The sequence below is a fragment of the Euwallacea similis genome, chromosome 23 (genome assembly GCF_039881205.1).
Source record: "Euwallacea similis isolate ESF13 chromosome 23, ESF131.1, whole genome shotgun sequence".
NCBI lineage: Eukaryota > Metazoa > Arthropoda > Insecta > Coleoptera > Curculionidae > Euwallacea > Euwallacea similis.
In genome coordinates this window covers 71139-95610 of record NC_089631.1, presented here as the reverse complement: position 1 = coordinate 95610, position 24472 = coordinate 71139, and the positions used below count along the sequence as shown (strand labels likewise).

Genomic DNA, 24472 nt, shown 5'->3' with positions numbered 1-24472 from the left:
TTTCCCCTCTTCCCATGAAGCAGCGCCGTCACACCCCACCATGGTTGTGAGGCGAAACGTTGGGACCATCATCTAAACAAATTGGCGCTGTAGCATTGCGCTTTGCCTTCAGTCGTATTCGGCGACTGGCCTGAATGCAGCTGTGCTTGTCCGTCTGTGTCGCCTTATATTTAAGTGTTTGCCGACCCCTCTAGATTAAGCCACCCCTACCCAGACTGGACTAACCTTTAAGGTAAGCACCATTAACCGCCCAGAAACTAGTTTTGCTGCATGACAATACAAATTCTCGGCGTAATTCATTAAAATGGTTGTGAGTTGAGACGCGCATATAGCATAATCAGCTGATGTTTTTTAATGAGCGTGCAATGAAACTGAAGCCTGACGTAACTTAGCCTTAACATTATGCCTAGTTATACAAACAATCGTACGAAATTCACCTCAGATTTTTGTTCCAAAGTGGTCAAGTTCTTTGTTCACTGTACACCATTTTCGGGCTGCGATCGATGATGTAACTGTACAGGAAGATGCGTGCCAAGTTAAAGTAAGGCAGAGAATTTATCAACTACGTAACGTAGACAGAGAAAAAATATGCATAGGCCACGCGAAGCTTGCGCGGTATGGCCCACTGGAATCACGGTGCTATTTCCTGTTCCTGGGTGCCCAATGTTCTTTGTTTTAGGGGTTGTTGGAGGTGGAACTCTTCTTTATATGCGACATTCTTAGCTATATCAGGCTCTTTTAACGTTGGAGGAGTAGCGTTAGAAAAATAAACACCTCGCATTCGCTTCCTTATTATTATAATCGTTGCCACTAGCTCAGTAATATTCCTGTGACACCTGCATGTTCTGCATCAGAAATCACGTTCAAAACGTTCGCAGTAAAAATAATATATCTATGTACTCTACGTTTGTAGTTTAAGTATGCAGGGGTGGTATTAAGGGATGGAAAGAGACGTCAAGGTTCGGTTGTACAGTCATGGTCAGAGTCGGTTCGGCTAAACCCGACAGGTCCTTGAAGCACCCCATAACAATACCTTTGCAGTCGAAGTAGTTTAACGTCTAACAGTTTGTGATGCCAATGCCATTCTTATGAGGTGGTTCAAGTACCAGCTTAACCAACTTTTGAAACATGATTATTTCGCTGGGCCTTAAAAAATAGGAATTACGGAATCTGACATCCCTTAGGCCCGGTTTTTTAAACTCTTGTTAACATTGTCAGCAAGATAATTACTATAGGAACTAAGAGCTCTGCCCTGACTTCATTGTTTCCATGAAAATTATCTTGACAAACTTATCAGGAGTTTGAAAAACTAGGCCTTAATAAAAATAATAATAATAAAATAGAGCTATTTTTGAAAAGTCAAATTAAAGCACCTTTTCTGAATACGATCAAAATGACGCATATTAAAAAAATACCAGATAGTGTAGAACACAGGCTATGAATACACAACTGTCCCACTTGCATTTGAACAGTTTAAGGCCAGGGCAAAATGTTTATGGATCAGTTTAATTTAAAGGAGAGTCAGTTCTTCCTCCGTTTCCGAGAATGTTCGATTTCAGACTAAGATCAGCTATTCATCCGTACAGTGCAACAAATGCTAGTATAGAATAGGCTCCATTAATAATAAGCACGAAATACCCCTAACCCCCGCAAATATTTGCTTCACTACTGAATGGGCCTAATTAAGATATGCATAACGGTCGCTCGAACATTTAGTAGGCTTTAAATATTAAGTTTGACATGTTTTCGTAGAATGAAAGAATTACGTTTCTTGCCTGCGGTTCAGGACATAAACGTCTCCCTTTGGAAATAATGACTCATAAAATCGGGAGTAATGTTCTATTACATCTGTTTATAAACGTGATAAAGTCTACTAATTTCTTCAGTTGCAACAAATGCTATTAAGTTTGATAAAACACATTCCATTACTAATAAGTCAGTGCATTTTATGAAGCTCCCTCAAATAGGCTTAATAATGTTTCTGTATGTATAATGTCCGCCATAGTGTTTAGTAGGCCTTAAGTACCGAGTTTGAGGAGTTTTCGTAGAATATGAATGTGAAGTTATGGCGATATTATAAATTTTGTTGTTAATAACCATTTAGAGCCAAATAAGTGAGAAATTTTAATTTAAAATAATTACACTCACCCGCAAAGATTTTCGTACAGCACAGTTATTAAAAGGTGTAAATATTTGTCCCATATGAAATCAAAACTTAATTTTATTTAAATGGATTTATTTTATTACCTATATCTATACAAGTAATAATAATGAAATCCAACAAAAAATTCAAACTTCTTTAAAAAAAATCATTTTTTAACGGTAAATTAATTCCACAAAAGTCTTGGTACAAGTAACGTAACTGCGCTGTTATTTGTAAATATAAAGAAAATTAATATCGCGTGGGTACCCTTTTTGTTTAAGGACTTCTAATAAACGATTTGGTATTGATTGAACCAATTTTCCTGTTAGGTCATTCAATATTTGTGGCCATTTTTCTCATATAATCTTTTAAGTTCGTTTTGTTGTGAATTATATGTTTCTGAATTTATTTTTCAAAATAATTCTATAAATGTTCTATAGGGTTGAGATCGGGACTTTGGGGAGGTATTTCTAATAGATGAGTGCAATTAAAGATTAGCTACTGACATACCATATAGGCTTTATGCTTAAGATGGTTATCCTGTTGGAAATAAAAGTTTCTTTCTAATCCTAATTTTTCTGCACTTAATTTTAAATTTTCTTTTAAAATGTTCAGGTATATTGTTTGGTTTATGATTTCATCAATTACCACTAAATTGCCTACCCCAAAAGCCGACATGCAACCCCACACCATTAATCCGCCTCTTCCATGCTTAACGGTTGGAATTATATTTTTTGGATTCAGTGCTTCTCCTGTTTTTTTCCACACTTTTCCGCGTTTATCTCGTCCAAAAAGATTGAACTTACTTTCATCCAACCAGATTATTTTTTCCTAAAATTCTGGCTCACCCACTCTGTATTTTTCAGCAAATTCAAGACGCTTCCTTCTGCTTTATCGCTTACATATATGTATAGGATGTCTTTCGTGCGCTACATCCTTTATAACCTTCTTTATGAAGTTCCAAAGTGCTGCTGTAATTCTGATGCCAATTTTGAGGCACTTTTTTTCGGATCTTTCTCGATTTCATTGAGCATGTATTTCGTTTCACGCTCCGTTAACTTTTTTGGGCGCCCACTTCCTGATTTATTCTTAATTCTGATTTGATATTTAAAAGGATTTACAACTTTTTGAATGGAAGAGCGACTTCTTTTAATAATTTTTTTCTTAAATTTTTAACACCCTGTATCTCGAAACTAAAGGGCAATTAGACATTTGTTTATATAAACTTTATTTCTTATTTCGGTCACAGGAACTTAAGGTAAACAGCTGACAAAACAATTCTGATACACCCGGTAGATGTAAATAAAACAATATATCTATTTAAATAAAATTAAGTTTTGATTTCATACGAGGAAAATATTTACACCTTTTAATGAAGAAATGTACTGTACCAAGACTTTTGCGAGTGAGTGTATATGCAGCTCAGGGAAGCCCTGGAAGTAAACCAGGCGACAGGAATGGCTTTGAAAAAACAAAAAAAGTTAATTTAATTTAGCCTATTTATGCATTGGGATTTAGTGTTAAAAAGTTTCTTCTACTAGAATTATTAAAATGAAAGTTTTACCCGGTTTGCGGAAAGTATAGATGTTTAGCAGTTCGCAAAGCATAATATTGGACTCACATATAATGAACGTCATCCCTCCAGGGAAATTGCCCCACTTTTAGCGCGTCATGGCCGTTATTAAAACTTCGTCCAAAAATACATTATTCAGAATTACAAAATATATTTCTGAAGTCTAAGTGGTGGTTTCTAAAATTATGGTGGTTCTTTCTAAACTACACGTGAAAATCGTGTATACCCACTCAATGAATTTTTAGAAGAGTCTTAGTCATGCAACTTTTTTCTAATTTAATTGATCTTGTAACCAAAACCCTTCTAGAAGATCCCAATGGTGTGCATCGAAGTTTTTAGCGTCCTGAAAATACTAAGGCCCGTCCACACAGAAGCAACAAGGAGAAACATTTGTCCCTGTGCCATGTCTCTCCGAGGAAACGTCTCAAAAATGGAAACTTTGTGGATACTTAAGTCCTCGTTTCTACGACATATTTTAATTATGAGAGACATAGTTAAGCAGAATCGATAGTGAATGTTGCTTCTATGCAAACGAATCTTAAGTACCTAATAAACCAAACTTTTAAGTAGGTATCATTATAGATCCATCAAGTTACACAAGGAGAGTCTTTGTTCAGCTCAATATTGCTTTTGATATGACATACATATGCTTAATTTCTTCATGCGCTTCAGAGAATACTATTACGTTTGTTGATTTAAGGCACATGTTCAAGATTTCATTTTTTCTGAAAATCGCAGATCAAACACGTGTTCCTCGTTTTCAGTAGGATGCTAAAAGTGCATAAGGTCCCTAGAGACGTCTAGACATACAGGAGGTAACTTTAGCATCGACACGTAACTGGAACCTTCTCTCTTATAGAGTGTTTAGTACCTCGTTTTATTTTAAAGCAAAATTAAATCGTTGTTATGTTTATCTGGTTGTTTATCCTAATTTGAAGTTAATGGCCTTAAACTACAAATAGCGCAGTTAACGAAAGAAAGATAAGAACCACTGAAACCTACTTTAGTGCGTAACAAAGAATTTGAAGCTGCTCATTAGTCGGGCCATAGCCCACATATCGATGAGTCTAAATATAAACCAAATTTGTGATTTAAACTTGAAAGAGAGAGAGCTGAAGTATTTCCAAAACCTGAACGACATAGACCCTGATGTTCTGGCTCATGTTCAGTGATTCAATTGTAAAGCCCGGGCCCCCTCAAAGAAAATAAAAAATATGAGTTCGAACATAAAACCTCATGTGATTGCTACTCCACATTTGGTTGACGTCAATGAAAGCTGTAAACTTAGCACGTACAGCCAGCGTGTCTCGCTCGCTTAAAATGATAATATCTGGCAATAGCTTTAGATTATCGGAACTGAGTTAAGAGGAGTTAATTTGCTTGTAGCTGACTCTAATTATAGCTAGTTAGTGTAAAAATAAAATTTCGTATATAAGGCCGATAAACAATAAAAGCCCTATAAATAGCACGAATACTAAAAAACGTTAATAAGATTTTAAATTCGGACTGTAATAGGAGGGTAATTATTGCTGAGAGATCGCCTAAATATTTATTCTTGCCGTAATGGAGGGCCCGAGGAAAATTTAGTTGGTTTAATTCCCACCGAGCCCAAATGAGTAAACAAATACGGTAGTTTTATAGCATGCACACGTTTTCTCATATAACAGTCGGTTCTATGTTTATTGTAGTTTTTTTTTATATTTCCAGAAATATTCAACACAAACCCACTGCAAGACCTTTCAGAGCAATAAGAACCGAAAAAAGGCTTCAGTGTTGAATTCTCTTAAAAGCTAGGACAAGAGGTTTGTGAGCAGTTAAGCAGATACATCTATGTAAGTATTTGTCTAGATACACTTTATCTAGAAAAAATTACTATAGTAACAGGGCCACTTATATGGGGGTTATTCTTCGCAGTATACACGTCATAGTGTATTCCTTTGAGTGGGAAAATATACGTCTTATAACTATAAAATTTTATATTTTTACGCGTTATAAAATAATTTTACACCTTAAAAACACTAATAATTCGCAATATTTGAAGATATCTTTCGACGGTGGGCAACACTGCTCGTCCTTTGATTCCTTGCGTCGTATCATTTGCAGACATGAGTTTTTGAAATAAACGGCGCTTTGTTGCTATTTTTTGTGCAGAACGAGAATTTTAAGAAATTTTTCTACTACCTACTTACTACCTATGGCCCTGTCTATTAAACTTTTTCAAACATTTTTCTGTCAGTTTTAAATAAACAAAGTAAGAAATATGTAGTAAACGCTAAACAAAAAGTCTCACATGTCATTTAAGTTCCATGTCGCGCTGCCCTACACTGTTGCCAGACTTCCGAACAAATCTTTGAGGCGATGTACATATAATTTGTTTCGGGACAGTCAATCGTAAGATTAAGTAAAAAAATAAACTTCTAAAGAAAGGAAAATATGACAGCAAAAATCGACACAGTCATCGGTATTATAAGATAACCTCACAAAATAATCAACACATAAACAAATATGGGTTTGTGATTGACGGCAACCCTGTCGGTTTAAAATTTTTCCAGTGATCACGTTTACATCTCATTTGAATTATCGAATTTTAGCTAAATGACGTTACATCAAAACTTCTAACCATATTTTATTTATATTTTATTATATATGTACCTATGTGACCTGTTCATTATATTTTTAATAATTAATACGTTTTACCTTCGTATGATAATGATAACCAAATAAGATTGATATATATTGCTTCCGAGATAAACATAAACAATGTGACCGTGTTATTTCGTCATAGATGACGTGCAAGACTCAGTTTGGCGTTAACTATATGTATACAATTATTTTAAAAAAATCAATTGAACGACTCTTTTGAATTCTGTTGCTCTGAGCAATTTTCATGCACACGCGTTTCTATATTTTGCCAATTTTTTTATACATATTTTCCCGTTATTTTGGGACTCGAAGCACGTACGATTCTGACGCAATAAAAATTCAGATTCGTTTTTAAAAGTTCTCAAATAATGATTGAAAGGCAATTACAACGATTCTCAAGCTTTACCATATATGTATGTCTTTAGGTATGTTAAGGCCAATCCAAAGCAGAAAAACTGGGCATCAAGGAGAACTTCCATTTTTACCGTGACAATGACCTGACTAACTCACTGTACCGACTAGAATACCCAGTACTATTGTGCTCTTTCTTGTACTTTGTTTTTGTGCAGTTTCTCTTTATGGATCACCGCTAATAATAGCAATAATTATTTTAGAGCAGATAGTATTAATTGCAAATCGCACTACTATAAATCGCCGTATCACGGTAAGGGGACTACAGTAAAAGCATAAGTCCAACGGTGTTTATTTACATTATGCAAATAAGGGCATCGCAATATTTGTAAAAGTTATCGTAAGTAGTGCATATCCTAAACAAACGTGGTAATAATTAAGAGAAAGTACGCAGATTAACGGCATTATCAGCGATTTGTCGCCCACCGTATAATGATTAAATCATTGTTTTATGCTAATTTAATCCTTGGTTACGCAAATAATATTTTATTTACACATGGTGTACAGTCACAGGGTGATTCTTATCTTCAGCATTGTTTGGGAACCAATAGACTTTTCCAGTAGTCACTTTTATTGTTATTGTCAAAAATATGTTTAATAACAAAGCAAATCCACGTCACCTATCGGTTTAGGTAAATTCATTCTTATACACAAAAATGTTATCGTTGTCATTATCAGTAAATATACAGACGTGTTTGTTATTGATTATCTCAAAACACGCGAGGACATAGGTCACAGACGTGGCCAATAGACAGTTGGGTAGCTGATAGTTGTTATTTATAAAGCTGTAATTAATTGTTAAATCGGAACGTCGCTTAAATTGTCAGACTATTGTAATTTAAAATGTATTTAGGTCTAGTGGTCTAAAGTTAACGTGAACACCTTTACCTGAGACGAAATAGGAACACCTAGTACATTATTACAGACGGTAATAATGTGAGATATTGATTGCTGTATACGCTCAAAATTTACTTAAATATCTCAAAAAACTGTAAGGACTCTAAATTGGAAAATATCGCAAGTGTGACAATATACATAGTGTTTCGATTAATATTACAATAACTTTTTTCATACGTTATTCCTTGATTTTGAGGGCAAAATAAATTAGGGAAATGTCGAGGTTTAATCCTCTAAAATATCCTTTTAAAATTATTAAAATGTATGCAGTTTTCATCCTTTAAATTTTCTCAGTAAGTTAGTTAAATTTCATGTAGTTTTCCTTTTCAAAAATTTCCCAGTAAATTGATGATTAAGTAGGGGCAATAAACATATATTTCTCATACAAAGATCAGTCAGCGTGAAAATTGATCAAATCAAAGCGCAACATCGGTAGAACCCGCAGAGACCTGCATTCACAGTTTCATGGCTCATTTTGGTCTGATAGCACTCAAAAATAGCTGCTTTCACTGCTTCCAGCAGGGGCGCGAGACAAGAGATAGGGACAGTCGAGTTATCAAAGATGTATTCGTGCATTTAGCTAAGTGAACTTTCTACTTTAAATATGCACTCGGTGGTAGAGGGCATAACTATGTAGTAATACTAAACTGTAATACTGAAATATACTAAATTCAGAATTGAAATGCCCACGATGTAAACAGAGACATATAACAGGTGACCAATCGCAGGGAGACAAATACCCACCGAACCAATGGCAGGGCGTCAATCACAAAGCCATTCGTCAACCATACGTCATTATTGTTTACAGCAAAGGTCGTTCAAATGTGAATTTACTATTGGGAAGGGTCGGGGGGGAGGGGGGGGGGGATATGCATAACTAATCTGAGTTTGTTAGAGCTAAAATTTTATATGCCTTCTTCCTTTGACCACTCTGTCTATGAAACATTTTTTCGTTTAGTTGCAAATATACATGTGAGCTTTCATAAAGAAAGTGATACGGGGTTGGTTATTAATTCATTTAAGGCAAGAGCAATAAACCTGTTTTCTTACAAGGATGGAGCTACGTTTTATCTTTGGGCATATGTGGTATGTCACAGACACCTATGAGTGCCCATTGGAGATTGACTAAGCTTGTACTAGTTAAAGTAGATCGTTGCCTTAAAAGATAAAGAGGGTCTGTTTATCATATGGGGGTGTGAAGAGAATGACTAAGGGATGTAAGCGTGGGAAGAATGTGGAAGGTTTAGCGATTATTTTTTGAAGATAAACAGATGCGCAGGGATGACTCCGACACCTTGTATGGGGGGGGACATTCTACTCCCAATCTTGGTCGAATAAAGAAGTCTTGCTTAAATTTGTGTTTTTTTAATTTTTTTTCCTAAGAATGAAATATTTTTCTTACATACATATAGAGACCTAGTAATGCAAATATTTCACCGAGATACGACTGGGATTTTGAGTTGTTATTTATGAGCAGCTTTCGTATGGTCACAACCAAGGAGCATTTAGTAATCCATAGATATATATGTGTCTTTCACTCATGTAGACAAGATGTATAGAAGCTACCATACTACACGCTCGGTCTACAAAATCGAGTAGATTCAACCTAGACACTTGGTCCTAGTCGTTACCAACGTTACTCAACATTCCCAATCAAACCCAAAAAAAAACTCGGATATCATTGTCTAAATACAGATTACATCCTCATATACATAAATGAATACCTACTGCTCCTTTGTTCCAAGTACAGCAGGACAGCCCGTTAGTGAGCTTGTATGTTAGCAAACAAAGGACAAAGGAGCATGGAAGCGCCTGCGCCATAGTCTCCAACACAGCAGTGCTAGCCAGCTGGGTGCTTAGCAAAACAGCTGATTACCATCCTCCCTTCCCCTCCCAAGCTTCCCAATCTACACCTGCAACGTTGCCAAGTCAAACTTGAAGCGATCGATACTTTAGTTTTGTGTATATATATGTTTGATTCTTTGTGTTGATGTCTGACCAATGATAAAACAAGTTACACGGGTATTATGGGGTTGATTGGGGTCGCTGAAGGTGTTAACATTGGGGCCATGGAGGGGTTCAAGGAGTAGTAGCGGCAACGTAGCCGTGAGCACACTTGCCTGTATTTGAAGCAACCAAAACATTGCGGTTACGTGATCAGCTGAGCGAGGAGATCTCGATTCTCTCCTCCTGCACTCGTCATTTATCTTTGTTTTTGTTTTTTTTATCGCAGCACACCATAGAGTGACCGCGTTCTAGGTGGTTACCTGCTTTCGAACCTCGAACGCTTTTCATAGCACAAGTTCACGAGAAAACGCGTAATACGTCGCTGTAATAGTTAATTTGGTTTATTTATTTTTGTAGTCGCGGAAAAAACAAACGTAAGTATAGGATATGAAGTGGTTGTGGGTGTCTTTATGTGTGTTGACGACAGGTCGCAACTTGTTCATTGGTAAAATTTCCTACTTGTATTAACTTGAACGTGAATCGTCAATGTGATGATGTTCCTCGGCTTTCGAAAGAGATATGGACATAAACTTTTAAATTTAAGAGAGGAGCAGGTGTATAAATCCGCTATCCACTTTAATAATGTGTGTCCTCAAGAGCATAAAAGTGCCATTATCGAGTTTGGCTGGAACTGTTGTGATGGCTTTTTTAAACGGGTGGAGAATTGATTGTTCTCCTGTCAGATTTAAGTGGAATAATTTAGCTCGGAAAAATCCACGTTACCTTTAAGTATATCAACCCTTTACTGTGCACCTTTTAACGTCAATAGTATGCGGAATTTTTTCTAAACCTCCACCTTAAAATTTCTGAAGAAACTTAATTTATTAGCTTTCATTTTCATCAGTTATAGTCTTCGCTCCATGCTTGTTTCTGGTATAATTGGATGGAAGATTTATTTTAGTGGGAAGGTACAAAGAATGTGCAGTAAGTAATAAAATTACAATATAGAAATTTTCAAGCAAATCTGCTTATATAGTAATAAAATGAAGCAAAAAAGTTAAATGTGCTTTACAAGTCAAAACTCGTCCGTTTTAAGTTTAAATTAAAATTAATTTAAAAGTTAGATATTTAAAGTAAGGCAATTAAAAAATTAGGTTAACGTAGTTAAGTCAAAACTTACCTATTTGTGGACAGGAACGGCAGTAAGTCACTTTCTGCAGGAGGCAATTGTGTCTGCTTCAACCAATGTCCTCTCTCTAACTAAAATTGAGTAATAACATTTCAAATTGTTTGACTTTGATTCTTCATTTGGAGATTGGACAAAAATGAATATAAAGGAAATAAAAATTACAAAATCTTTCTTGTAATTGTTACCACATTTTAAAATTAGATTTAGTTTTTTGCTTAATTAATTCGATTTACTGGTCTTTTTTTGTGATTATTTATTTATGCATAAAGACTCCATCTTATAATTCGGTTACTTATTGCATACTCATTGTACCTACTTCTGCATAGATGCTAAAAATTTCAAACTTAAATTGTGTATGGTTGCGCTAAAGACAAGACTAGGTTAATAATTTGGCTGATGCAACATTAGGAAACATGCCTGAACACGTCAGCCGACATAATTACCTGCTCAAACTACATAATACATATTATTAAGCATTATTTTTAAAACCTGATTTAAACCCACATTTGTTTTGCCAGTTGTTTCGTGTAATTTCTGTAGATTAAATTAGGTTTCCTATTTCTGATAATAAATCCCATTAGGCGTTGAGGAGTTATCGACACCTTATACCGTGAGGTGTGGTTTTTGAAAATATATAGGGTGGTAGATAAAATATACGCCCCAAATCCAGTATTTTTTCTTATTTTTTTTAATATTATTTTTTTGCTGTGGGTTGTAATCTAAAAAATACAAAAAGTCTCAAAAATTACCAAATTCTCGAAATTTCATTCAGCTTCAATAGTCTGGTCATAGTTAAAAGAATTAGAATACATTCCAATTTTGTGTTGTAACACATTGTTCAAGGAACTTTAGAGTAGCTTAGACTCTCCTGATCTGAAATTTAATGTTTCAACAAAACTTTGTTTAAAATAACAACTCAAAATCCCGAATATAAAATTGATTTCATTAATCTGAAATGACTGAATAACTGCAAATTTTCTAATAAACCTAATTGTCCTAAACAGACATATTCTAGAATTAATATTTACCTGAATAGCCCCAGACTTAAGAAAATGTCCAATCTGACCTTAGTTCAAATACATGTTCAGTGATTTTTTTAATACATATTTGAAAAGCTGACTGACCTGAACAGGAATTTAGAATTAATTTGGACTGACCCCAACTTGAGAAAACCTAAACTACTGACCTTCATCACTTCACACTTCGTCATAAAAATATCTGGTATTTTTGGAACGGTCTGGAGTGACTTGAATGGACCATTAAGGTTCCCCTTTTTCCAACATTGTGAATAAAATTTCAAGTATATATGTACAACGTGATATAGAAAAAAAAGCACCCCGTAGAAATGGTTTGATTTAAATATTTTTTAGTATTCACATTTCTTATACTAACATAAGTTAAAAAAGTAAATGGTTAACTCAATTAACAAATTAAACAAATTCAATTATTAAAACCTGAAAAAAACTCAATATGTTGGCCCTCCGGATTGTTTTAGTACTCCTGGACACGTTTAGACGTTCATTCAGTGGGATGATCGATGTCTCTTGAGAGATCTCATTTCAGGCTATATGTACGACATTGCAGAGCGCTGCTAGGGTTTGTGAGGACTAGTAAATTTTGTAACCTTCTATCCGTAATATCCCAGACATTTCAATTGATGATAAATCTGGAAATCGGGGTGACCAAAGTAACAAATTGATTTAATTTCAATGGAAGAAACCCACATTAGGATATACATAATTGAAAAACTAATCGTTTTTAGTATTTATATAAACAAACATGCAAACCAAAATTATTTAAATCAAATAATTTTTACGGAGTGTTCTCTTTTCTATATCATGTAATGTATTCATAAATATGCATGATTACTTGTCTATTTGCCACTATTATACTTTTTGAGTCTAATAAAAAATAAGAAAATTATGTTGTGTATTGCTGGACTTGGCACTTAAAGGTCAAGCATGTACAAAATAACAGGCATAGAGCTTCAACACCGTGATAACGAGAAATTTTATAATGTTGCATATGTCTTAATAGGAAATTTGATAATGTGTTTTTTTCTTAAATATAACTCCAACAACGTAGAACGTATAACTCAACCTTGCCCAAAAAATACCTCTATGAGAGGCCAAGAAATATTTTTTATTAGTAATGAATGGTAGAGTAATCTTCGATAACAAACGAAAAATAAATACAATTTAAACTTCAGCCAACGCCAACGATTATTTTCGTCCCTGAACTTTGTCATATATTATATTCGTGCTCAATTTATTTTATAATTAGGTGTAATACTAACCGATCTGCCATATATGGCTACCTTACCTGCCACTGCTGCTTTCGAATGTTATATGAAGGATCTTTCAGGAACTTTTAAATGGGAGAATTAATGTTACATTATTGTATGATGCCACTGGATTTTGGTATCGTGTGGTGTAAACCAGTGTGCAGGGCTGACTCAGCAAGTCTGGTGTCCTGGGCGAAATTTTTTATCACCGCCCCCTACCCTCAAGAAAAACTGCCGACCAGAAAAGTCCCGAACAATCTCCCCCCCCCCCCTCCACCCTTCGACCGTTAGTGATTAATAACATTTACCTTATGAGTGCTGTATCCACTAAAAATTGTTGCAATAGCGAAATTTTTAATTATTGTTAGTTTTCTTAACTGCGTAATTTGCGAATTTTGATATGCCTATCTACATGTTTATGTCGTAGTAGTGGTTGAATGTTTATGTTTCACTTAGTGAGTAGCACGAACCGGGAAGTAAGCAAAAGTGTGAGTCTTTGTTGATCGGAAAACTTGTTGTGGTGCATTTCTCCTTTAGAAAAAAATCCTGCAGGTGAGCAACGGCTTCACAACGTTACGTGAAGGTGTGTCTCAACATTACGGAATCTTCGGCCAGGTTTGTCCCAAAATTGAGCTTGTTAACTTTGAGCTAGTCTAAAATTCTAGATCAATAAACACTCTGTGACGTACAAATTCTAAAAATACCGATTATTAAAAATAGAAAATATTTGTTGGCTGCAAAAATGATAATTGTAATATGCGAAACGGCACCATTAATTTGTGATGTCGCTGTGTTATCAACATTAAAACGAGAATAACTGGGGTGAATAAACTGAAAAATATAAGCAATTTCAGATATGCTGATTATTGTGGCAAGAAAGCCTTCGTTCAAAAATCTTTGAAGTTTAATTTCTGGTCAATGCATGCAAACAAACACAAAGAACTGGCGTTAACCTACTAACCAATTTAGCTAACTGCGGGTTTTGATTAACCGCCGGCAGCAGTGTAATTTTTTAATTTATTTATAAGGTCCATTACTGCAATTTATGCTATCCACCAGATAATAGCTTTAATTTTAACGTTCGTTTCTAATAATTGATGACTGGCGCAATTTTCATAGTAATAATTGCACTTTCCTTCCTATTCGCGTGAAGAGAAACGTCCCTCTTATTGGAAAATTGGTCGGAAGAAAGTGTTAATAAATTGCACTTCATGATATCGCTAAATCTATAAAATTCCAAGATGTCTAGAACGAACTAGGAAGTCTCGTTAAATGCCTCAGAATCAAAATACAAATTTGTTGAGTCATTAAGTAGGTATAAGTAATGCAATCTGGGACAGCCAGCAAGATTTTTATGGTGCACACTCAATATTCATAGTGCAAATCATTTTATTGTCGACAGTTCGGAACTGTTTTTGCAAGTTTCAAGGCTCATTATGGCTCATTAGTAGGCATATCGTGAGTCAGTTCCCCATTACAATAATTTTTATGCCTTCGATAAGCGTGTTTGATTCGGCTACGAGGTGGTAGGATGTGAAGAAATTGTCAAAGAAAAAATCACATGTAAATTTTGGGTTTTAACTGGGCAAGTGTATTCTGAGTTCTTATCCATGTTAAACATCCTTAGGTACATAGTCGCGCTTCCACGTTTAGTCTTAACACTTATTGTTTCGCCAGTCAGTAATTAGTCGCAGGTGTGAAAATATATTTTAATAAAATTATATTAATTTATTAACGCTCTGTCCAGGAATGTGTGTCAAGAGCAGCGATTTTTGCATTCAACACTAATTATTTGCAATAAACCTTGCAAAAATAATTCTTTTTACCATTCATTGCTTGCAACTAATCCCTCTTAAACTGTTTCAGATCATGCTCCAACATTTAGCAAGCTATCTCTTAGGCGGCACTACAACCACCAGCAATGGCACCGCTGGAGGGGTCATAGAGGGCGACAATAGCAATAGGGTAAGTCGCCCTTCTTTTGTTGTCAATTTCCTTCTAAAACCCCGGTTAGGTGACGCTTCGTACGACTGACCACGACGATGGCTGGACAATGGTGGACCGCGACTCGGAGGGCAACTCGGATGCATACTCGTCCGAGGAAGAGGACAACGTCAGCGACAGCGGGCTGCAACGAGTACGACTGGAACGAGCCAGCTCGAACGATTCGCTCAGTCATGCGAACACCGTCGACATGGAGGAGAGCTGGTTCGTTACTCCACCTCCTTGCTTCAGTTCGCAAACAGGTTTGTATATCTTTTTTGGGCTACTATGTGCATCTGCTTTCCACCGATCGAAAGAAATGAAGGCAGAATTGAAATAAAAATACAGAATCAATTATTATACTGTCTGTAGAGATACCTACAACATCTTATAAAGTGGGTATGCAATAAATAAAGTATGCCCTAAAACGTGGATAATCATTAATAATATAATCTTTTTTTATATACTGCATTATGTTCATTTTATTTTCTTACATTTTTAAATGGCTTTAATATCTCTCTATTTAATAAGCTGGAAGTATCATCCAAAACAGAAATTGCCCAGATTTTAATAAGCTTTTTGTGATAATATTAAATTTTAGTAAAATGATCGAAAGCAGATATTACCTGAGTTTATATTGAGAATAAAAATATACTATTCCGAATCTGTTTGCTTCAAATAAAAATTCAAGTTATCACCCTTTTCAAACGTCATAAGGTCTTGTGATCGATTATAACATTTATCGGTTCATCAGATGACGAATGCATTGAACATACAGTGTATCCCCAGATCGGTGAAACGGCTCTTGCAAAAGGTGAAAAATTCTCGTTTTAAAATTTGATTATTTTGGGAATCAATCAATCCTGTAAAGGACTAACGTTCACCATATTTTCCATTCTGAAAAATAAAGTATGTATGCGTCCAGAGTTTTCATAAAACTTATTTCTTCCTTGAACAAAGAGCCTTTTATATAGTAAATACGATAAAGAGCCAATTTTTGTTTTTTCAAAAGTCGGTTCACCCATGCAGGGACATACTATATAACGTTTTAAATATGGTTTTTGTTGAGACGTTTAATTGCTTCCTAAAGGCCCAGTCCACATACGAACATCACCCCTGGAGAACCTGTTAATCGAACATCCATCGATGAGCGTGTACCAACGTACGGGTAGCCGCCATCCGCGTCTCATTTCCCCTGCTCCTTCGAGCCACGCCGAAGACGTGGAAGCTGAGGAGTTGGTGATGGACGACAGCGTCCTGGAAGTGGACATGGAACCACCCATGGTGGTGTACCGGTTGTCGCGTAGCACCCCTCAGCGCAACGGTACTGCAGTGCATTTCAAAGAAATGCAGGTGGTGAGACATCGTCAGGCACAAAAGGTTTGTTATGACAGGGATTTTGTTAAAGGGTTTTATGGTTATTTCTCCGTTTCTGCAGGTGCAAATCAAGAAATTGGCCCAACAAACTGCACGCGGACACTTGAAGCGTGCGAACAAGGCTCGTGAAGTGAACGGTCGTAACTACAATCCGCGCCGCAAGGAGCGCAGTCAAGGTGCGAACCGTTCGCATGCCAGCAATAACCGCAAATGTTAAACGAAGTTTGCGATTGATCTCATTGGAATCTGATGACGAAGGGAGAAGGCGAGTTTAGATTAGGTTCTCATCACTGGGGCGTATTTTAAGCGTAATTTCAGGCAAGGGAAAGAACTAAAATGTGCTTTTTGGTAGCTAAGGAGTTCGGGACAAGTCCTTATGAAAATTTTCGGAACTTGTCCCGAACTCCACTGCCTCACCCTAATGCTCCGCAACGTTCTCTTTAAATGGGAAAGCTGGCTAAGTTAAGGGAAGGTTTTCATGGTCGAAGAGTAGCCGTAAGTCGACCACAAAAGTACCTGGTTAATTAAGTTCAGTGTGTGTGCGTGCGTGTGTGTGTGTGTGTAAAACAAAGAAATATGTCATCAAATTGTTTACAATGTTTCATGAAAATGGTAATTAGAAATTTGTCATTAGTAAAATCTTAAATTTGCGGTTCAGTTTTGTCCTTCAAATAAGTTTTTAACATCCTCTGTATCTAAGAAATTTCTACTAAACACATTAAATGAAAAATATTTCAATTTCCTAACTTTGTTTCGAAAACAAATCAAATCAGTACCGAATTCCTTAGATTTAGTAAGATAACCATCAATGGCATAAACGTGGTCAAACTTATTCAATTGGGCTACCTTATATTTAGTAAATTTGGTATTTAGGGCTTTGAGAACATAAATTGCTGTACCTGAAATTTCATAACTTGAGCGAATTTATATTCATTTTGATCGGTGTTGCAATTTCTTGGCCTTCCAATAACTTTTTCACAAATTTTCCTTTCAAGCAGTCGTATTATACCCGAACTAACACTCCACAGCGATAGATTTTATCAAGCCCCATCGCCTAAATTCAATTTTCTCTGAAGCACTCTTTAACTTAGCCGGTGCAACTTCTTGCCCTAAATTCTTGTTAATAAAAAAACTGTGTGTTCAGTAGGCTTACATTTCTCCCAAAAAAATCCCATTGCCTATTTTAAGTATATTATACAAGTTCTCTTCGGACCTACTATCTTGTTGAAATGTATTTTAGCAAAATGTCTCATATTTGGCGTATGGGGATATAAATTAAAAAATCCTGCGTCAAAATCATCTGTATCTCGGTAATAGGTCTGAAGGGAGCTAATAGATGTAAGGCGCAATTTCGAGTAAAGAGGTTTTTGAGGCACCGTAGTGTGTTCATATTAAACGATTAAAATTAGCATGCTTTCAATGATATATGTGTATATTAGAATGTTGCGGACATGACTAGTTTCTCAAGATTTTATTATTTATTTTACTATTATTAATTGTGTTAAAAAATTAAGCACTTTTCATTGGTAGATTATAGGTTTGAAACACGGAATAGAAAACTTAAAAAAAATTCTAAAACCGGAAAAATACTGCCGATTTTTTTGGCCCAGTTTGTGTTTTAACCTTAAGTGCATGTATTACGTTTTAAAATCACATTACTCTTATTATTATTATTATAAAATATTTATAATTTTATTTTATTTATTGCAACTGGGCATTGAATTGCAAAGTTAGGTCAGTTTAATTTAAACTTGTACATATTACCCGGGTAATGTGATTGACCTTCATGTAAATAAATATCTAGGAAACAGCTAGAGTATCCTAATTCGTTTAATTACAAAAGCAAGAGGATATATTTTATTATAATATTATTTCACGCATTATAATCGAAAATACCTTTTACGAAAACTAGCAACTTATAAATATTTAATCGTAAGTAACACTAACAAAATATTCACTTGTATAGTTTGTAAAACCAAATTAGCAGTAACCGTTTCTTAGATAATGTGAAAATCATCAGAGCAATCTGTGATAAAAAGTATTTTTCTAGCCCCGCTTGGTAAAAGGTATTTTCCATCATCAGAGCAGTAGTTATTACCTCATGACGTTTGCCATTTGAGTGTTTCTTCAAAATTGCTGTGACTGCACCGTTCGCTGAAGGCCTATACTGAGCTTGACAATAGCTAGCAAAATATAGTTCGGAAGGGAACTTTTCAGCCAACTATTCTCCTAGTACTAATCGTAGATGTCGAGTTTGGTATAATAAATAAATAAAAGCAAAAAGTACAAAAACATTATGCTAATTTAAGACACTAGTACTATTACATTTTAACACACTGCGTATTGGGCTTTACAAAGGAGTAGGTAAAAGTAATATTCTTTACAGTGCATACGTACCTCTTTGTGTCTTAGTTAATTTTTGAACAGTAATAATTGCACCCGCGCCCTATTACCCGTCAAATATTTTGCTGTTGTAAAATAAGAAAACTTAGTTCTACGTAATTCTACCCTCGTATCGACACAAAAACTTGATATTTTAATTAATCTTGTAGGGTAACATAAAAGAGAAACCTATAAAACCCGTACAGTTTGTTGCTTATAAATGAAGTAAAGCTATGTATGGCGCACGAATAGATGTTAGTCTGTATAAGTCAGAAGTATTTGTGGTTTATGAAAAAAAAATGAGAAATGTGTATTTAAATTGTCGACTAATAATTTTTTTTGTTGAATAAATATCTTTATGTCTAGGACGCATCCACGACTGTTATTTGATTTAGGGATGTATGCGATTTTGATTTGAATAGATGACAGTTTTTGTGACGTACTTTAAAAGCTAATAATAACTAGAATGAAACTGAGAAAATGTTATAAACATTTTAAAAATAAAAAGTACTTATGTTAAAAGTGACTTTTTTTGTGAATCCACTAGAAGAGTCAATGAATATAAATAACATTGATAAGGGTTATACGAGCTTCAAAGATCATTGATGGTCACACAAACAATACTTACAAGCAAATGAGCGTTGATATTGATAAAAGGAGAAGACACTTGACCGTTGAATAATTACATCAAAGACACGTATAAATCCGAGTACTCATCAAAATGTTAAAATTCCGCAAATTATTTCACAAAAGATGCTCTATAGTTGGAATGATCCACGTCAAACCCTTACCTGGTGTGTATACTGTATTTAATACTGATGCAATAATTCCACTTAATTTACTTTCTTTTAATCTTTCCGCATGTTTTATCAGCTGATGTGTCGAGTAATGAAGCATTTATGTACAACACTACTGCGTGCGCAACTGTATATTTTACATTTTTTAGGAACTCCTCTATTTCAGAACAACATAGACCACATAGTAGAAAATGCTTGCACTGAAGTTGAAATTTATTTAAAAAACAAATTGGTAATTGAATTCTTTAACCAAACATCTAATTTCAATCGAAATTATAATATTTCAAAACAGGATGGTATAATTGTTGAAAACATGCACGACGTACCCTACATTCAATCCTCCAACTTTGGACCAGAAATAACGGCTACGATAACCAGAATTTGCACAGAAATTCGGAAAATTGTCCCAACAACAGTTCCATGTGGAATTCAGGTCTGTTTTTGTTTCTGAATGACTTAACATGGAATTCATTACACTGCAATGGAAAATAAGGTGCTGTCTTGTGGCAACAAAGAAGCACTTGCAGTAGCCAAAGCTTGTTCTTTCAATTTCATCAGAGCAGAAGGCTTCGTTTTCAGTCACATTGGGGACGAAGGGTTTACAGACGCAAACGCTGGAAATTTGCTCAGATATCGGAAATTCATCCAAGCTGAAGATATTCTGGTTTTCGCGGATATTAAGAAGAAACATAGGTAAATACTGGTAGTGAAGATTAAACGTTAAACATGGACGACTAATTTTTTTCAGTTCTCATGCAATAACAAGCGACATATCCCTGATAGAAACTGCACAAGCAGCAGAATACTTCCTGGCAGATGGTTTAATTCTCACTGGAACTTCCACAGGAATACCCGCAAAAGTTAATGAATTACTTGAACTAAAGAAAGTGTCAAAGTTGCCAATATTAATTGGTTCGGGCGTAACAGTGGAGAATTTAATTAGGTATAGGACTGCGGATGCTTTAATCATAGGATCCCATTTCAAAGAAGAGGGTTTATGGAGCAATAGAATTGACCCTGAAAGAGTTAGGGAGTTTATGGAAAAGGCGAGAGATGTACTTAGTTGTACTGATGAATAAGCCATAGAGTTTGATTTTATGTAAAAAAAAACGGCAGCAGAAGAAACCAATGTTTGTTTATTTAACTAGCAACTAGAAGTCTTTTATTCTAATATTTGTTATCCTGCACTACAACTTTCGGCAATGGAAATATTTTCAAGAAAATGCCTATTAAATCATTGTGTTTACAGTGTTGAATTAACTATCACAATGTTTTTGTTTCAATTAACAAATTATTCTTGACATTAGAGGAGGCTAAATTCCCTAAGCTAAATATTGAGTATCTCTTTCCTAGTAGAAAAACTTAAATATTGTGTTTTTTTCGATCATAAATTCGTAGTGATAGGCTTTAATTACCATCTTCAAAAGGTCATAGAACAGAATAAAATATTTCTTCGCAAAATAATCTCGAAATAGTGAATATATGCTTCAGGTTCTAAACTACTTAAATATTATTAAATAAAATATAACAAATAAAGAAAATATCCCACCCTGGATAAGAGGAGACCTAAAATCAATCATTTATGTGACTTTTGGAAGTAACTTGTTGCAACACGTTGAACGAAGAGTACTATAAGAATCTTTGCGTAATCATAAGTGAAGCCTATGGTGACATGGTGAGACCTGTCACCTGACACAGTTCCTAACGGAAAATGGATGCTTCCAAGCATATCCAAAGAGAATCGAAAAAATAAATTCTAAAACATGCTGATACTGCAGAGAAGGTACAGATGGCACAAAGCATACCTTTTTTAAGTGCTTAAAATGGTAAAACAAAAGAGAAAGACTTAATCAATGATGGAATAGGTATTGACACTAGCAAATACAATTAAGAAGATGGTTGAAAGCGCGCAAAAGTTCAAAGTGATAGCAACTTATGTAGAAAAGATGCTCACTGCAAAGGAACAAAAGAAAAGAAATTTATAAAACAAAAGATAAAAATTAAGAACGTGGAATAAATCCTGAAGTAATGCCATAAGGCAATACCAAGAATCTCGCGGTGGGAATTTACGGTGCTAAAAATAGTAGTCCTTTTTAAGATTTCCTCACTATGAGGGAACAAAAGACTTCTCGAAAGTCTTAATAAATATTATTTTTGCTAATGATTATTGGTGCAAATTTAAAATTATAAAAATTATTAAATTTTAACATCGTAGGTACAATTCGTACCTGTGATGAAACATCATAATCTCTGACACACTTACATGGAATTACTTTTAAATCCCAAAAATCCTTTTACAGAGGAACCTAAATTCTTGAAAAAAGTACCCATTTTGCTAACATTTTGGTCCTCCCGTTTACGACCGAAAACAAATACGTCAGTCCTTTCACCCAAATTTAAATTGTCATTTCTGAGCAAAGGTTCAATACAGCCTGGCCCCAAATGTGCATTTTTCCGCGTCTCCACACCATTTATACCCGAATCTCCCCCACTCGAAAAATTAGTGGTATCCATTCGAGGAAAAGTCTCGTTCAAATACCGCGTTTCAGGATTGCTTTCCAATTTTATAGGCGTGGAATTACAAGCCGATCGTATAGGTCGTCTCGAGGAAATTCTAGTTCTGAACCTAGGTGACATTGGATCATCCCCAACTACCTGTAATTTGGCTTATAATCAATGGTACGAAATATTCGAGCATAAAACTAACAATCTTCCTCTTTTTTAAAGGTTGCCCAGGGCTTATTCCTACTTCATGATATTCATTCAAGTCTTTTTGCTTGACTGGTCGTCTATTAGAGCTCTCTTTTCTTAAAGTTTTCCTAAAAATCCCCCAATAAAAATTAATATGAAATTTCAACTTTTAAACATTCAAACCTGTCCTCTAAATAATCGTCAATGGCCTGTTTTATACTCTCAATCCAAGCCAACATTTCACTTAACTGATCATGATACAGGATGAGTTCTTCATCTTGACAGTTAATTTTTAAACACCCTTTATCTAGAATCTGACAAAAACTAATTAAATATTTCCCAATAAAAAAAAAATAGTTGTTGCTCACCTCAGTGACTTTACACTTGTTTAAAGGCAAGATGCAGTAGGTTTTCAAAGATCCAATAATTAAATCTTTACTTTTCATCTTGTTAAACATAATTATATCATTCATTAAAACCACATATAATTTCTCACTATGACCATTTTGTTTGGTAGACATTTTGTGGAGGATTCCCTCCTTTTTTAGTCTTCGGCCTACAGAAAGTAATGAAAAAATAGCAAGAAATAGTTAAATATTAAGTAATAACCTGGCATAATAATATTGGGGTCGCCACTGCGAAGATAGCGTTGTAGTTCTAGGAGTCTTTGAGCATTTTCTTGTTCCTCAACTACATTATTAATGTGACTGGCTGCTTCATCTATTTTATCCATGCAGTCTGAGAAATTGAAAAGTTTTTTACACAAACACAGAAAATATTACATACAAGAAAAAAAAGTAATATGAAGCTCTTTCTATGAAATTTCTTCATTTTCATTGGATAACCAATCCAAGGAAAATTTGTAGCACATGTTAGCATTTCTTTTCTTTCTTACCTCTTAGCAATTTAAAATCTTTATCCTCAGGTGTGCTTAGTTGAAACAACTGATTCAACAACAACTTATACCTTGGAACTCTCTGAATAGGTGCAATCAACAATGCAGAAAGTTTGCTTTGTACTTCTGGTCTAGTCTCCTGATTTTCCACAAATTTTGCAAAATTTGGATTACAACTACGTGCATTCTATAACAATAAAACCTAATATTGTTTGTAACTCTTGAAATAAATACCTACCTGTAAAATTGTAATGCTTTTCCGAAACTCATAGGCATATACAGAGTAAAGTTTTAAAAAAGGAGCAATTTTGGAGAAGGCATTTGCCACATTGTCAAACCCCTTATCCAGCTTATTGAGCAGCTCCTTATTTATATCATAAATGGTGTTTATGTTCCCAAATAGAATCTCATAATGATCAGGTTTTAACAACTTTCGCTCTATTGCAGGCTTCATGAAAAAATTAATAATGGTTTCTAGCTGTTGTACATACTTAATTTCACTGTTAACAATCTCTAACAAAGATTTCTCTCGGCTGAAGTTTAGAGTCTCTTTTTCAGTTTTAGACTTGATTTCATCAAGGCAGGCAAACACCCGCTTTCTAGTTTTTGACGTTAAAATATTTCTCTCGTTTATTACTTTCTTTAGCTCTGACGCAAGTTCCAAATTGGGTTTTGGAGTGCTTGGAATGGAGTCTTGTCCATTAATATTTGAGTTAACAGGTTTTAGGATCCCCTTTGCTCTGTGGTCTGAATATTTTGCTATATCTTTCGGGGTTAATGGGGCTAGCTTTATTACAACTACTGGGCTAACAGGGTGAGTTGTAGAGGGGGTTCCTTGAGGGGTGTTCATTGTGAAAAGCTATAGTGAAAAAAGCTTGCTACTTTAAGTAAACAGCAAAACAAGGCTAGCAAACGGTACTTAGATAAATAAAATTTAAATTACTAAGAAATAATTAAAATATCAATAATATTTTCATTTTCCGTTTAAATTTAAATTTAAATATAACAAAAAACGGATGCGAAGACAAGAGAAATGTTAAGAGACGCGACAGTGACTGACATATTGGTCATAGGGCAACAATTTATATAGAGTATTGTGAACTACTCTTTAAGCACCGAAACTGACACTTTCAAATCTTGATACTTTTTGAAATGGAATATTATATCGAATTTAAAATAATTTACGTAAATTTTTAATCAGAAGTATCAAAATTAATGCATACTGAAGTAATATTAAGGAAAAAGGAAACATATAACAAT

General features: G+C 34.9%; 3 protein-coding genes across 4 annotated transcripts; 2 read left to right on the top strand and 1 right to left on the bottom strand.

The window, feature by feature from the left end:
* The first annotated feature begins 74 nt into the window (after positions 1-74).
* TP53INP (Tumor protein p53 inducible nuclear protein) lies at positions 75-19351 on the top strand. Of its 2 annotated transcripts, XM_066401559.1 has the most exons (6): positions 75-232; positions 5424-5548; positions 14954-15052; positions 15102-15333; positions 16161-16450; positions 16509-19351. In XM_066401559.1, the coding sequence occupies exons 3-6, from the start codon at positions 14957-14959 to the stop codon at positions 16662-16664; spliced, it is 774 nt and encodes a 257-aa protein (XP_066257656.1). In that variant the 5' UTR covers positions 75-232; positions 5424-5548; positions 14954-14956; the 3' UTR covers positions 16665-19351. The 2 variants fall into 2 exon arrangements, with proteins under 2 accessions (XP_066257656.1, XP_066257657.1); XM_066401560.1 differs by lacking the exons at positions 75-232; positions 5424-5548 and adding an exon at positions 9790-10048.
* Positions 19352-19501: 150 nt separating this feature from the next.
* Positions 19502-20830, top strand: LOC136416404 (uncharacterized protein F13E9.13, mitochondrial). Its single transcript, XM_066401558.1, has 5 exons — positions 19502-19623; positions 19776-19858; positions 19919-20059; positions 20120-20319; positions 20375-20830. Exons 1-5 carry the CDS (start codon positions 19551-19553, stop codon positions 20703-20705), a joined length of 828 nt encoding a protein of 275 aa, XP_066257655.1. The 5' UTR covers positions 19502-19550; the 3' UTR covers positions 20706-20830.
* Positions 20745-24139, bottom strand: LOC136416401 (rho guanine nucleotide exchange factor 39-like). Its single transcript, XM_066401550.1, has 7 exons — positions 23451-24139; positions 23213-23399; positions 22927-23055; positions 22686-22873; positions 22501-22631; positions 22334-22445; positions 20745-22281 (listed from the first exon to the last, which is right to left on the bottom strand). Exons 1-7 carry the CDS (start codon positions 24060-24062, stop codon positions 21886-21888), a joined length of 1755 nt encoding a protein of 584 aa, XP_066257647.1. The 5' UTR covers positions 24063-24139; the 3' UTR covers positions 20745-21885.
* Positions 24140-24472: the final 333 nt, after the last annotated feature.